Source organism: Pelodiscus sinensis, chromosome 3 (assembly GCF_049634645.1).
Source record: "Pelodiscus sinensis isolate JC-2024 chromosome 3, ASM4963464v1, whole genome shotgun sequence".
NCBI lineage: Eukaryota > Metazoa > Chordata > Testudines > Trionychidae > Pelodiscus > Pelodiscus sinensis.
In genome coordinates, this window is record NC_134713.1 from 78723864 (window position 1) to 78739133 (window position 15270).

At 45.2% G+C, this 15270-nt stretch overlaps 1 protein-coding gene across 6 annotated transcripts in view; it reads right to left on the minus strand.

Annotated features, from left to right (window-relative positions):
* Positions 1-15043, minus strand: part of METTL24 (methyltransferase like 24) — a 101941-nt gene extending 86898 nt beyond the window's left edge. For 3 of the 6 annotated variants that reach the window (XM_075923114.1, XM_075923115.1, XM_075923113.1), the window contains exon 1: positions 14447-15043. In XM_075923114.1, coding sequence (XP_075779229.1) covers positions 14447-14740 — 294 coding nt within the window. In that variant the 5' untranslated portion in view covers positions 14741-15043. The remainder of the gene's footprint in view (positions 1-14446) is intronic. The other 3 variants (XM_006123202.4, XM_075923112.1, XM_006123198.4) reach the window with 3 other exon arrangements.
* Positions 15044-15270: the final 227 nt, after the last annotated feature.

A 15270-nucleotide genomic window follows, 5' to 3' on the forward strand; every position in this document is an offset into this window, starting at 1 on the left:
ATGGTTACTGGACAATGTTTGTGAAAAGCTGTTTTTGTCCCATGTCCTCATCACAACTTCAACTTTTTGTGGCAGACTCAATGCAGGTCAAGGATATGGGGGGGCTGATTCAACTTCCAACCAAGATGTCTGATTTCAGGGGGAGATGAAGCATGCCCTGAATAAGCCCCAGGCCTGAAGGATACCCTGATTCAAAGGTGACCACAATTCAAAGGTTGAGGTTGGCCTGCCATTGCCAAAGTTATACCTATTTTCTGAAATTTTTCATGTCTCAAACTCTGCATTCATATTATGCTAAATGTTCATTATTTCTTCAGGACAAATCTTGCCTCCTCCGCCATCTGCAGGCATACAATGTGCATGGAACAAAACCAGTGTTGTCCCACTTTGCAGGAAGATTAGAATGCAAGGAAACCCCACACCCCACATACCACAGCTCCATGTAGCATAAAAGGCCATTCTGGAGCTAGGCTACAGTTGGATTAGTAACTACAGAGATCCACTAGCCAGAGTCTGCGGTACTCAGGGGCGGAGGGGGGGAGGGGGTAATATCTCCCGCTGAGGCTAAGTATCTTGAAGCTTCTGGAGCTGCCTGTGGGAAGATTCTGTCCACCATCAGATCTCAGCAGAGCACTCAGGCTGTAAAATGCCATTAAAAATATAGCCATGAATCTAAAAATCCTAACAGTTACACAGGAGCAGGGCCAGCAGGCTTCGCTGCAGGCTCTGTAGCCATTGCTGTCCCTGCTCTTGGGGAGCCAGTGGGCGGAAGGGCAACCACCGACAGGCAGGCAGGGAGCTGCTTCCAGCCCCTACCAGTTAACCAGAACTGGTAAGCCTCATCTGTTAAGAGTGAGGCTTAAAGGCTAAAAGGTTAATCTATTAACAGGTTACAACCCTAGTGTGCACAGTTCGCTTAATCTGGCTTGCCAGATTTCAAGATTTGAACATAACCTTTGCCACAGACTCCATTAACTATCATGGGTTTCATGTTACTTTAAATATATACTTAAATAGTTGGGTAAGTGTTGGCAAAATACTGATCAACTTTCAATTAAAGCCTTATCAGCTAGAAAGTTAAATCCTATCAGAAGGAGTGTGGCAGACATAAAGAATGAGACTAAAAACTCTCCGAGAGAGCTTTAGACAGGCCTGCAGTGCAAGTCTGTATTAGCAAAAACAACAAGGAGTCCTGTGGCACCTGAAAAGACTAAGATACTATCGCAGCACAGCACTTCTAGCTGGATGCAGCTTATATTGGCAAAATTGGGCTTTTGCTGGTGAAGCTTATTCCAGGCCCTCTGAGTAAAACAAGCTGTAGGGACAAAATCGCAGTTTTGCAGGTGTAATTGCCTTTACACTTAGGGCTTTTATTGGCACAGTTCTGTCACCCAGGGATGACACACTCACCAACAAAGCTATGCTGGCAGCATCAACATGGCCAAAATCCTCTCCTTCCTCCTTTTCCCCCAGCAAGGTATACAAAGGTACTATTTGAGAAGGACAGTAAAATTCAGAGGAGGTGGGATTCTGATCTCATTGAAACTGTCTGCAAGCTGCTAACTTGCTGGTGGCATCCAGTCATAGGCGACTCATGGTACCACACAGGAGGTGCACTTCCCCCTGTGCCCCAGCCAAAATTTTGATTGATAAATGTGGTCTCTCTTGGGCCACCCCTGTTCTTCTGGGTGGTCCTCCCTGTGCTCCTTTCCCTCTCAGACACCAGTCATCTATGTGTGCAGCCACTGGAGAGAATGGATGCTAATTTATGACATGTCAGAAGTGTAACTTGTAAATATGGATCATGCAACTGGAAACAAAAAATAAAGAGCTGTCTTATCACACTGGTGTGTGTTATTTTTATTACAGAGTAAGTCAGTACTAGCAATTGAAAACTGATACAGGTAACTATTCATGTGAGGAAAATCTTGCCTCTGTGGCCACAAAGGGTTCCCTGGTGGCAGAAGCAGTTAAGGTCTGCTGTGCAGGGAATCCACGTGTAGAGCCCTGCTCTCCATAATCCCTTTTCCTAGAAACCCACTCTGCAAAGGCTTTTGGAACAGCAAAAAAAAAAAAAAAAGGTGAGCGCAAAGACAACACTGCATCTGGAATGCTCTGGTCCTCCCTTACAGTGGGAATGCCTAAAGGGCACACAGCTAGTTCAACCACTGGCTATGGAACCATTCTAGGAAGAAAGGGAGCATTGTTCCCTCTCCCAACCCTCCAAACCCAGCTCAGCTTTTTGGGTCGTGTGCTGCAACGAGAAATGGATCATTACGTATTTCTCTCCTAATACACAGACAGACAAGAACTACATTTTAGATCAGACTAACGGTCCATTTAGCCCACTATCCTGTCTCTGATAGTGTCCAGAACCAGACAGTTTAACAGGAAGGTGAAACAATCCCCATAATGAAAAGTTATGGAATAATTAAACTTCCCCATAGGGGAAGTTAATATTTAATCAAAGTCTGGCTTATGCCCTGATGCATGATGGCTTATGTCACTTATACAAATATTTTCACCATACCATCCTAGGACGAATGCATGTCGAAAAGAAATGTTGTTGGATATAATTAAATTATAAAGCCTTCATCTCAGAGGGGTAGCCATATTAGTCTGTATTAGCAAAAACAACAAGCAGCCCTGTGGCATCTTAAAAGACTAACATTTATTTGGACATAAGCTTTTGTGGGTAAAAAACATTGCACCTAACCAAGTATATTTTACCCACAAAAGCTTATGCTCAAATAAATAAATTTGCTAGCCTTTAAGATGCCACAGGATTCCTTGTTGATAAAGCCTTTATGATTTTCTGAAAGATAATATTCCCCAGCTCCGTCTCAAAAATGTATGAAAAGTATTTTTTCATCTAATAAAAAACATGCAAAAATCAAGATTACTGGAAGATCACTTACCTTGTAACTTGCTCTCAAAAACAACGAATTGATCTGTAACACCTTAGAGATTAACCAAAAAAAAAAAAACCTACTATAGACTGTAATATTGTTACGGACTAACACGGATACCCCTCCAAGACTATTAAAAACAATTTTACATGCAAAATGTATGGGCTACTAAACAAATGTTATTTGCAGTTAAAATATAGTGAAAGGCCAGTATTTTTCTTGCACATGAATTCTTTTCAGAAGTAACGATGTTTCTGTATTTTTTTTCTGACACGGCTACATCAATCTGATACCAGATTTGGCTGGTACTCTTGGGATTTGATTGTGTTTGCTGTTTTAAACAACTATTGATAAAAGTACATTCTTTTATTCCATACATAATACTCTCCTGCAGTCTGCTCTTTTAGTTTGACAATATTTGAACAAAAAGAAAGACTCTCATAGTTACCTCCCAGATACCCATGGCCTGAAACTGGATTACCTTGTTATTTAATCCTTGTGCAAATTTTACATGCTAATCAAGTATGAGTCCAATCAGTACTTGGATGGGAGATCTGTTATGACCATTAAGCCTATAAAATTTACCATAACCGTAAGCTCAAATGTAAAAAGCAAGTGAAAATTCATAAAATTTTACAATATTTTGTATTTTGAGTACTTAAAAATTAACAGTAAAAATAAGTTGTTTATAATATTTGCTTCTTGAAAACAAGTGTCAAAGGAAATATACAAAGAAGATAGTTTAGTTCAAACTTAAAGAACCTGCTAATATGATTAAAAGACTGCTGAAATCATGTTTGGTAAAAACAGGAAATGTGGAACCAAAAGTTAATTAACCAAACGTGGTGTGACAAACATCAGACTTAACTTGTAGACAAAATAATCACAAAAAAAACTGTCACCTACTCTTCCCCGTTGAGATTCCTTAAAAAGGGACTTTAAAATAAATTAATCTCTCTCTCCCATCCCACATTGCATCCCAGGGTCATCTCGTCTTGTTGCATAGACTTTAATGTCAGATGGGACTATTCCGATCACCTATTCTAATCTGACCTTCTGCACACTGCAAACCACAGAACCTCGCTCCCCTTGTACTCCTGTAACAGGTCCATAGTGAGTTAATGAAGTCCCTAAATCATGGTTTAAGACTTCAAATTACAGAGACTCCACTAATTACACTATTTTAAATCTGCAAGTGGCCACTGTCCCATGCCACAGAAGAAGGAAAAAACAAACAAACAAAACAAAACCCATGGTCTCTGCCAATCTAACCTGGGGGGAAGATTTCTTCCTGGCAAGATTAGATCAAAAGATTTTCTTCCAGAAAGAACACCAGATAGCCTTGCTCTTGTTCAAAGAGTTTTATTTTTCACCTGCCAGTTCTGAAAATCATCATGACATCCTGGTCTCAGCCCAGCAGAAGACTAATTGCCTACACCACAGAGAAGCACAAAATACAATTTTGCCTACCTTTCCCTATGATGTTACTTTCTGCTCCACTATTTGTTTCCTCCTATATTCTCTCTCTCAGCTTTTCATCAAACCCTGAAATCAAATGCACTGCATTAGCACAGTGAGATGAGACGGCCAAAACTCTGCCCTCTCTAAAGAGCAAAGACCCAACTAGATGGTATCTCTGACGAGAAAGCAAACCAGGGTCCAAGCAACAGTCGATGAGCCAGCCAAAGAATCCATTTGTGGTTAACCAGCTGTCCATCGTTCCAAAAAGATATCAACAAAAGCTTTATTTTTTTCCATCTTCTCTATCCTCTGCCTTGTGTCTATTCGAAACTGGAGACATGAATACTCTTTACACAAGACTGAAGGTAAAATTAATCCTTTCCTTTTTATCAAAGAAAGTTTGTTCTCCAAATGAGAGAGACTAATATTTTGCCTCCCAAAGGAGACATCTAAACATCTAATTGTTTGTTTTGCATAACCATTTAATTTCAGTTTCAATATGAATAATTTTTAATTTCTTGCTCTGTCTTGTGTTTAAAGAAATAATCTTTCAAGTTTAAAATTCATGCTTACAAATGTCTGCCAAAAAATAAACCAAGGCCTCTGAGGAAAAAAAAGACTCTTTGTCACTGTTTTATGTTAGACAGTGAAAGAGTCTAACATCTTTAACTCTTTTGTACATTATAATTAATACAACAGACTCCCAAGTGCTGAAGGAAATGGTGTCAGTGATGCTTTTCCTCTGAGATGTTAAACTGAAGTCATAACTATGGGCACGTCTAGAGTTGCTTTCACTTTCGAAAGAAGATATGAAAATTCGGCACAAATTTGCACATCTTCTGATCACTTTTTCGAAAGAGGTTCTTTTAAAAAATAAAGTAGTTTAGATGCAGTTCGTCCGAGAAAAAAAAACCTTTTTCGAAAGAACCGTGTAAACCTCATTTTTTTAGGAACAGTTCTTTCAAAAAAGGGTTTTTTTCTCGAAAGAACTACGTCCAGACTACTTTCTTTTTCGAGAGAACTTCTTTCTAAAAAGCAATTAGAAGAAGATACGCAAATTCACGCCAAATGTGTATATCTTCTTTCGAAAGTGAAAGCAAGTCTAGACATGCCCTATCTGTGGTCATTAAAGACACCACAGCACTTTTCACAACAGGATATTTTAACTCATGGTGCTAGCCAAATTCCAATTTAGGTAATTATATTCTGACTTTACATAGACTTTGGTTCTGCTTTTAAATTGTTAAGGTATATTCTTAATTTCTTCTCTTAGGCCAGGTCTACACTAAGAAGTTAGGCCTACCCAGCTATATCGCAGAGTAATGTGAAAAATCCACACCTCTGAGTGACAGAGTTAAAACTATCTAAACCCAGGGATTGACAGCACTAGTTTAATGGAGGGAGAATCCCTCCAATTGCTGTAGCAAGTGGGTACACTGAGCACAGCAGCAGCATTTCTAGTGAATGACTACTAGTTCCAAACAATTGCGTAACAATGTTGTACACTGTTGAACTTCCATGTCTGAAACCTATAGGGTGGGTGGAGCAACCACCGCCTATGACTTGTGTTTCAGTTTACATAGGATTTGGGGATCCTTTCTCATTAAAAAAAGCTATATTAATGTACAGGCAGTCCCCGGGTTACGTACGAGATAGGGACTGTAGGTTTGTTCTTAAGTTGAATCTGTATGTAAGTCGGAACTGGCGTCCAGATTCAGCCGCTGCTGAAACTGACCGCCAGTTCTGACTTACATACAGATTCAACTTAAGAACCCCAAGCTTCCCCAAGTCAGCTGCTGCTGAAACTGATGAGCGCTGATTCCAGGAAGCCTGGGGCAGAGCAACTCTGCCTTGGGCTTCCTGTAGTCAGCACTGGTCAGTTTCAGCAGCGGCTGACTTGGGGACGCCTGGGGCAGAGCAACTGGGGTGCTGCTGGGTTGCTCCAGTAGCACCCCTCGGCGCTACTGGACCAACCCAGCAGCACCCCAGCTGCTCTGCCCCAGGCGTCCTGATTCAGCCACTGCTGAAACTGACCAGCAGCGGCTGAATCAGGACCTGGGGCAGAGCAGCTGGGATGCTGCTGGGTTGGTCCAGTAGTGCCCAGAGCGGGTGCTGCAGGACCAATCGGCAGCGCCCCAGCTGCTCTGCTCCAGGGTCCAAAACAAAAGCCTGGTCTGCTGGGGGGGGGGGGCACACTATCCGCGCCCCCCCCCCCAGCAGACCAGGGACACAGGGAGCAGAGCAGCAGCGGCAGCGGGGTGCCGCGCCTCTGAGGCTTTGCTCTGGCAAAGTCTCAGAGGCGCGGGACCCCTCCCCCCCCGCGGCTGCGGCTTCAGTCCCGGTGCCTGTGGTCTGCTGGGGACCGTCCCCAGCAGACCACAGGCACCGCAACCCAAGCGGCAGCAGCGGGGGTTCCCGCCCGCTGCTGCCGCTTGGGTCCCGGTGCCTGTGGTCTGCTGGGGACGGTCCCCAGCAGACCACAGGCACCGGCACCCAAGTGGCAGCAGCAGCGGTTCCCGCGCTTCCGAGGCTTTGCTCTGGCAAAGCCTCAGAAGCGCGGGAACCCGCCCGGTGCCCCTGGTCTGCTGGAGACGGTCTCCAGCAGACCAGGGGCACCGGAGCAGCTTACGAACGGGGCTTTCTCGCCCCGGAGCTCGCAGGTAGCAATCCGCTACCTCGACCTCCGGGGCGAGAAAGCCCCGTTCATAAGTGCGGATCCGACATAAGTCGGATCCGCGTAAGTCGGGGACTGCCTGTAAACAATTATGAACATTCTTTGCAACTTTCAAATCTCAACAATTTTCACATTACAATGTATGGCCTGAGAGAAAATAACAAATCTGTATAAAAAGTTAGGACTCAATCCTAATATGTTCAGACATTACAGTATTGAGTATAGCTTAAAAGGCTAGACAGACAGATTAGACCAATTTCAAGAGAATCAAGATTTCTGAGAGTATTCACACTGGCTTAAACAGAAACAGGAGCAGCCCAATAATATGTAATAAATAATAATACCACTCAACTCTTGTGTAGCGCTTTCCCCCAACAATAGATCCAACGTATTTTACAAAGGAGATCAATATCATTATTCCTGTTTTAGTGATGGGGAAACTGAGGCACAGAAAGATGTGATTTGTACAACTAGTATCAGAGGTTTGAAAAACTGAAAGCAAATTAACAATATACATGTAAATCAAAAATGAAAAAAATTAACATAAAAAACTTACATTAAGCAAAGTTATAAAAATGCTAAAAAGGATGCCTATCCATACATCCTAGCCATTCTGGACATAAAAGTCTATAAAAACAAATCCAAAGTCTAGGAACATCTTTTTTAGTACAGTTAAAAAGAATGATGAAAGTCATTTTAAACTTAATCCAGCGTATCTCTACTTTTAACTGATGGACTGTTAACCTATGAATTAACTTTTTCCATATGATTTTGAAGAGACCATTTCATCTTGTAATTAAAAATGCAGATTTAAGTTTAGATTTTTTTTTAAATGAGATTGTCTCAGTTACAGGCAGTCCCCGGGTTACATGGATCCGACTTACATCGGATCCCTACTTACAAACGGGGTGAGACAACCCCGCACTAGCTGCTTCCCCTCAGCAGACCAGGGAGACGTGAAGCTAGCGCCACCCCCAGCAGACCAAGGAGACGCGGAGCGGCTCTTCTCAGCAGACACCTCAGCTTGAGAATAAAGGACTGAGGGAAGTGAGGTGTGGGAGAATAAAACTGAGCTCTGGAGAAATGTTTGGCTAGAGTTTCCCCTACAATATGTACCAGTTCCGACTTACATACAAATTCAACTTAAGAACAAACCTACAGTCCCTATCTTATACGTAACCCGGGGACTGCCTGTATTTATAGAAATTAATGACTTCCTACTACTAGCTCCTTAAGCAAAAGTAAGCAATCGAATAGACAACAGCAAAAAACAATCTGTTACCAAACGAAGCACAACTTAAATGTAATTACCTTTTAAAAATAAACCAAAAATATTGTTTTGTTTGTTTTAAGCAAGGATACTGTACAGCTCGGAACACTATTTACAGACATCTTTAATCCTAGCCAAAATGCAGAAGGACCCATCCAACAAAATCTAATTCTTAGTTCTACCATCATATTTATCTCCTCCCCTTCATTAACACAGCAAGGGTAATTTGTAACTATTTATCAGATTTTAAATCTTGTATCCTACAGCTGGAACTAAGAGAGTGAGTAAGGTACAGGTATGTAAGTCTTCCCAACAGTCACTGAAGAGCAAAGGTGTATATGTATAAAAACAAAATCTGTTTTTTTTAATCTGTACCACAAGTTAATTTGTCATTGTTTGGCAAAGTTTTAAAACATGTTAGGAACTTTATTTATATTTTAATCAACACAAATAGGTTAGTGTGGGAAATAGGTATGTGAATGGGTAACTGGTTACTCAGTGAGCATCGTCATCAGTGATGCTTACTGGATATCGGATAACCAATACCTGGAAGCAGCCTCCCACCCACGACCTGCTGCAGGCAGAGGGCTGCTTCGGAGCAGGGGAACCGTCAGCAGCCGCCAGGAGCTTCATGCACAGGGACCTTGAGAACAGAAGTTTCCCCACACGTACACATGCGGTGCTGCTGGCTCCTACTGTGGGGATGGAGCCTAGTTCATCGGTTAAGCAATTAAACCTAAGATTTAACCAGTTAACTCAGAGGTGGGGAACCATTCTTGGGTCGGGGCCACACACAAGTGAGAAACAAAACAAACAAAAAACACCCAAAAAACAACACCTCACTGACGTGGCCCAAATGAGAAGGAGAAAGACACCAGAGCCTAGGGGGGCCCAGACTAGTAGACTCTAAGTGTTCCAGTCCCGCGGGAGGGGAAAGCAGTGGGGCTGGAGCACAAGCACAGTCTCCACAATGCTGAGGGGAGCCTCAGGGGCCAGATCCAAGCAAGCCAGGGGCCGCATCCAGTCCCCAGGCCTTAGGTTCCCCACTCCTGGGTTAATTGATTAACTGGGATTTTACATTCCTAGTGGAAAAATCCAATAACGGGGTTCCAGCCTTCTATTCATCATACCATATACCGTAGCACGTCACACCACTCCTACTTTTTGGATGACATTTGCAGTCTGTATATGCCAAGTTCAGGAATATATTGCAGTAACATCTGGCTCCTTGGCAAGCTCAATGACTAACTGCATTGGCAGCTGTGAAATTTACCAGATCTGTCACATGGTCAGGGCCGGCCCGAGCCCTTTCGGCCCACCCCCGGGGCGCACAGCGCATGCGCTGCCCAGCCCGGCCCGGCAAGCTCTGCTGGCGCGCGCACGCCAGGTCATGCAGAGCCCCACGGCCGTGGGGAGAAGGGCGCTGCTGGCCAGTGCCACAGGGCCGACGCTGCAGGAGCCGGGCGCGCGGCGCCTGGTGGCAGCTGTATGGGACGCTGCGCGCCCCTTACAGCTGCCATCAGGCGCCCCCCAAAGGTTGGTGCCCCAGACAGCTGCCCGGCTCGCCCATGCCTCATTCCAGCCCTGCACATGGTTAAGTTACTAAGGGGAAGCCTTCCATTCAGTTGGTATTATCCATACATGCACCTTACATTTGTACTCTTTTACAGTGTAAGTACATTCCCCATAGATAGGGCTGGCAGAATTTAGTTCTAATTTTTGTATAACTGATGCACAATATCAAAGTTAAGCTTTTAAAATTTTTACTTAAAAAAGAATTAGCCAACTCACACGCAGCAGCCCACATTTGGGACGTCTACTTGCTGCCATACAGCTGGCAGCCTTGTGCAGGGAAGTGGTAGTGGTATGAGCTGGATCCTGCTCAATCAGTTAAACATAAGGTTTCACCACTTAACTGACTAACTGGGATTTTACATCCCTACTTCCACCCCAGGCCCCACACTCTCCTAGGGACTACTCTGCTGTCAGTACCAGTCTCCAAATTACGGAACAGGAATTAAGTGCCTTTTTTGATTAAAATAAGAGGCCTTTTCTTGTCTTAAAACAGTCTGAAAAATCTCTAAATGAAATAAAAAGTAACATGATGAAAAATAAAAATGATATTCACTCCATTTCTACTTTATTTTTTCTTAAAAATCATTATTTATCGACCATATTAAAATGACTAGCATTTCTGAGCTATTTAACATCCGGCTATGCACTACTTAATAGGCGATGGCTACATGTTAGAGATGTTAAATTTAGATGAATTAACTAATTGAATAGGTTATGTGATTTCCAGCAACTATTTGATTAGTCGATAAGGGTGCCTCTGCCTTTGAAGTCAGCAAGAGCCCTAACTGGGCTCTTATTACATTTCAAAGGCAGAAGCCCAGCAGGGAGCACAGTCCAGCAGGGAGCACAGTCCACCCCCCGTGATCCCTGAGGCACCTGAGCCTTTGAAATGAAGAGCCCATGGGGGGCTCTTGTACATTTCAAAAGGAAGCCCCTCGGGGAGCATGGGGACAGCGGGGGATTCCCCCACTGTCCATGTGCTCCCTGCTGGGTTTCTGCTTTTCAAATATACATGAGCCATGCCAGGATAGTCGACTAGTCGCTTATATCCCTTCTACGTATCCCATTCAGGCCTCGTTTACATATAACTTTTGTACATATAATTAAAATAGGTATAATTATTTCAGTCAGTGTTGTGATTTTTCAACCAAAATAGTTATACTGATACAAATCCCTAGGCCGTCCCTTCACTAGGGACTCAACGTGTTCTTTATTTGAATTAGCTATCTCAAGTTAACTCACTTGATGTAACATTCTAGTGAATACAACACAATTTGTAATTTCCACACGGGTTAGCAGCAGCGATGTGAAAGATTAACTGGTCAACTGGTAAGCGTCACTATAAATGGGTGATGCTTCCTGTTTCAGTTAACCGATAACCAGTGGGGGATGGAGCAGTTTCCTGCCTGCCACAAGCAGACAGCTGCTCCGGCCCCACAGGGAGCCCAAGGGAAACAAGGGCTGCTCGGGCTTCTGGAACAGCCTCTGTCCACAGGAAGCCTGGGCCCACCATGGACAGGGGTTCCTTAAAGGCAGGGCCTTGCAGCCGGCAGCAGACCTACCCCTAGTGCAAGGCTTGGAGATGGCAGCCAGCCCCAGTACAGACCTAGGGGCAGGAACCCCACGGGCTGGGGGTTGTTCCCACTGGGATGGAGCAGTCCCCAGCCCAGATCCCACTTTAATCAGTTAAACCCTAACTCCACCTAAGGTTTAACCAGTTAACAATTAACTGGGATTTTACATCCCTAGTGAGCAGATCTACTTAAAGACTAAGCTCCCCCAGCGTATTAACTCATGGAAAGACTACAAACTGTCTGCACTAGGAATTTATATTCCTAGTGAAGACATAGCTTGTGTTACACCAATAAAAAAGGCCTTTTCCCTCTAGTGCTTATTCTCCTTCCATATAGAGAAACTGTGCCTGTATATGAGAAAGAAGGTAAGTGAGGTAATAGCTTTTATTGGATTAGCTTCAATTGGTAGAAGATACAAGCTTTCAGGATTCACAGAGCTCTTCCCTCGCTCACCAATGCAGAACTACACCGTTACAACACCACTGCAAAAATGTTACACTGGGGTATCTATTTCCACACTACCAGAGTTGTACTATTCCAATTTTGCCAGTATAAATAAAGCAGTCTTCTTCTTTCGAATGTCGTGTTCAACACTATATTCTTCGTCAAAGTTGGACGTCCAAGCTCTCCAGTCAGTGAACAATGTTGCTGGTTAGATTGGGAATATTCTCCAATGAGCCAGTGAATTTTCGTGTTGGGTATTCCGCAACAATGGGATGCATAGTTTGCGGACTGCCACAATCACAAAGTGGAAATGGCAACAAATGCCACTTATGCAGTAGATAACTGCACCTGCCTGGCCAGTCCTATGCCGGTTTAGGACACACCACAGTTTCTGGGGAAGATCGAAGCCTTTCTGATGAGTGATAGGATCTGACACAAGATGTTCATTTGGGACGTCTACTTGCTGCCATTCAGATAAGTAGCATGATGACAGCCTTCCCATGGCGCAACTGTTACATGTTTCTTGGACTTGTGATATTAGCACTATCCAACTGACATAACTAATGTCATCAACTAGTCACTGAACGACGAATAAAGCAGTACAATTTGTGTGTAGAGCCAATCCCTATATGATTTTTGTTACCCATTTTCCCAGATAGATCCTCTATCTTTATCCTGTTCTCTCAATCGTGATTCCCTAGGAGCAGTCTCAGTAGAGGGAGTACCATGATGAAGAACACTCTAATAAATGAAATATAATGTACTTTAGGAAGATGCTCATGAGGTTATTTCAGCAGCTAAATACCACTAATATAACAGCACAAACAGTTCAAAAAGTCCTCAAACTAGGGGACTTTGAAAATCTTCCAGAAAACACTATAGCTGGGAGACCTGCCAGAAATTGTTAGCTGAGTATTCAGAGAGCAGAGCAATTGTAATAATTTAGAACAGCATTAGTGTTGATACAAGTGGAAACTGCAAAGTTTTGAAGTATGCATCCATATGCCTAGAGTGGGCATATAAAGCTATTTATGCGTAAACTAATTCTATTGCACCAATTCAACCAGAAACAGTTCAATTCCTTAATGCAGACATGGACCGTGAACTGCAGTCATTTCACTTTCTTATGTACTTACAGCAACACAAAACAACAGCACTGTATCCCAAAGTGTTTGTGGCATGAAGTATCATCACAATACAACACCAACACCACAGAAATTCAAAAGTTCATGACCTTTGCCTCCTAAAAATCATCAGACTGGCTTATAAATTGTAAAATTGGAGTTCTTTTAATTTGTCTACTAAGTTTTCAGTCTTTAAAAGATAAACTTAAGTTTTCTGAATGTTTACCTGCAACCACTAAGGCTGGAAACATATCCCAAAAAAGCTGTTTGATCCCCCATAATCAGGAACTGGGGATTTCAGACAAGAAACCAAATATTACAGCACTTGACAAAATTGCAAAAGCTGGCAATATTACATACCAATGCCATATGATACCAACATCATAAAAGATCAGAAAATGTCATAGTCACTGTTAGGACAAAATGTGCTTCTTTCACTTCCTTCCTTCCTGGATGAGATGAGCAAAAGGAAAAAAGAAATTATCCAATTTCTCAGTCTTCTTTCCTGACCCACTGAGTATCAAGGAAAGACCTTGGTAGTTCTACACTTCCCTTAAACTAAGGGTACCTCTGCCTATAAAACCCAAAGCAATCAGAGTGCAGGCACAAGATTTGGGCTCACTATGATGCTAAAAGTTGCTGATCAGCCCATGGGCATCATTTTGGCAGGACTATCACACATCCCCTGCCAGCTCAATGGCCAATCTTGTGCACAACTCTGCCTGGGATGGCCCTTATTCTCACAGATAGGGTGACCATATATCCCATTTTAGCCAGGATATTCCTTTTTTAAGCCCTGTCCTAGCTAACCTGAATTTTCTGGCAGAAGTGGGCATCTGACCCATTTTCTTTTGATGAGTTGATCAATTTGCAAGAGCAAACAGGCCAAATGCCCACTTTTCAAAAAAGTGAGTGTGGTACAGAGGAACATGCCAGTGAGTGGTAGTAGCCATATGGCAGCCCCAGGGAAGGGGGGGGGGGGGAGAGGGAGAATCAGGTTTTATACAAGTGTCAGGCAGGGTTCCAGGAACACCAGCCTGGTGGGAGCGCTCAGACAAGCAGCATGGGCCAGCCCCACCCATGGGGGGAAAAGGACTCAGGCCAGCCCACTGTGGAGGGCTGTCTTGGGAGATAGAGTCACCCTACCTAGTACTTTGGGGCACCACAGGGCTCAGCAACAGCAGAGATGGGGGAGCGGTGAGTGGACTTCGGAGCCAACCCCCACAAGTACCGACTCCCGGGGGGGGGGGGCGGGCTGAGCCGTTTGCAGCAGGCACCAGCCTATGCCTAGTTGGCCGATACAGCCCTTTGTGGCGGGAAGACGGGGTCGTGTCGGGGCATGGCGCTGGCCCGTCACACCACGGCAATACCTACGGCACATGAGCCAGTGCCCCGCTGCCCAGGCCACTCCCTACCTTCCTGCGGCTGCTGCCCGGGGGCTGCTCCGAGCTGCTCCTGCGGCTGCTTCTCAGGTAGGTCACGCGCCTCCTGCCGGCGGTCGCCGCCTCCGGCTTCAGGTGCGCTTGTGTCTCCGCTCCGCCCTTGCGCGCGGTGCCCCGGGCGCGCAGCGCCCCGACCGCAGCTGCTCCCGCCTTTTCCTCCAGGGCCCAGGAGCGCCTCAGCCCCAGCTGCAGGCAGAGGAAGAGCGCGGCCGAAAGCAGGCAGAGGCGGAACGCGGAGCCCTTCCACAGCGGCTTCTCCTTGGGCATCCTCGTCCCCCTGCAGCCGCCGCGCCGGGGCGCCCTGGGCGGGAGACGCCTGCTGCCGCCTGCGCAGCCAGTGGGCTGGGCGCCCTGCGCTTGGCTGGCCGGCTGGCCGGGGGGCCCATGCTAGAGCCGGGCGCTGGGGAAGGCAGGCGGCCGCGCCGCTCGGTGACGGGGCGGGGCGCTCCCCGGGGCAGAGCCAGAGCCCGCGGCAAGCAGCCAGAGCGGACGGGCTGGGCAAACGCTCTGAGAGGTGGGGCCGGCGCGGGCATCAGCCACACTCAGGCTGACGCGCCCCGGGACCTGGCTGGAGGGGCGCTGCTAAAGCGGGTGGCGCCGGGCCAGGCAAGCGTGCCACGCCTGCAGGGCTGGATTACCCACTAGGCAGACTAAGCACTGCTTAGGACACCAGCAGAGCAGGGGCACCAAAAATGAGATTTTACGGTATAGGATTGTTTTTATTTTGAATGACATATGGGGGGGCACCATAATCTTTTCAGTGCTTAGGGCCTTTAAAGGACTTAATCTGGCCCTGC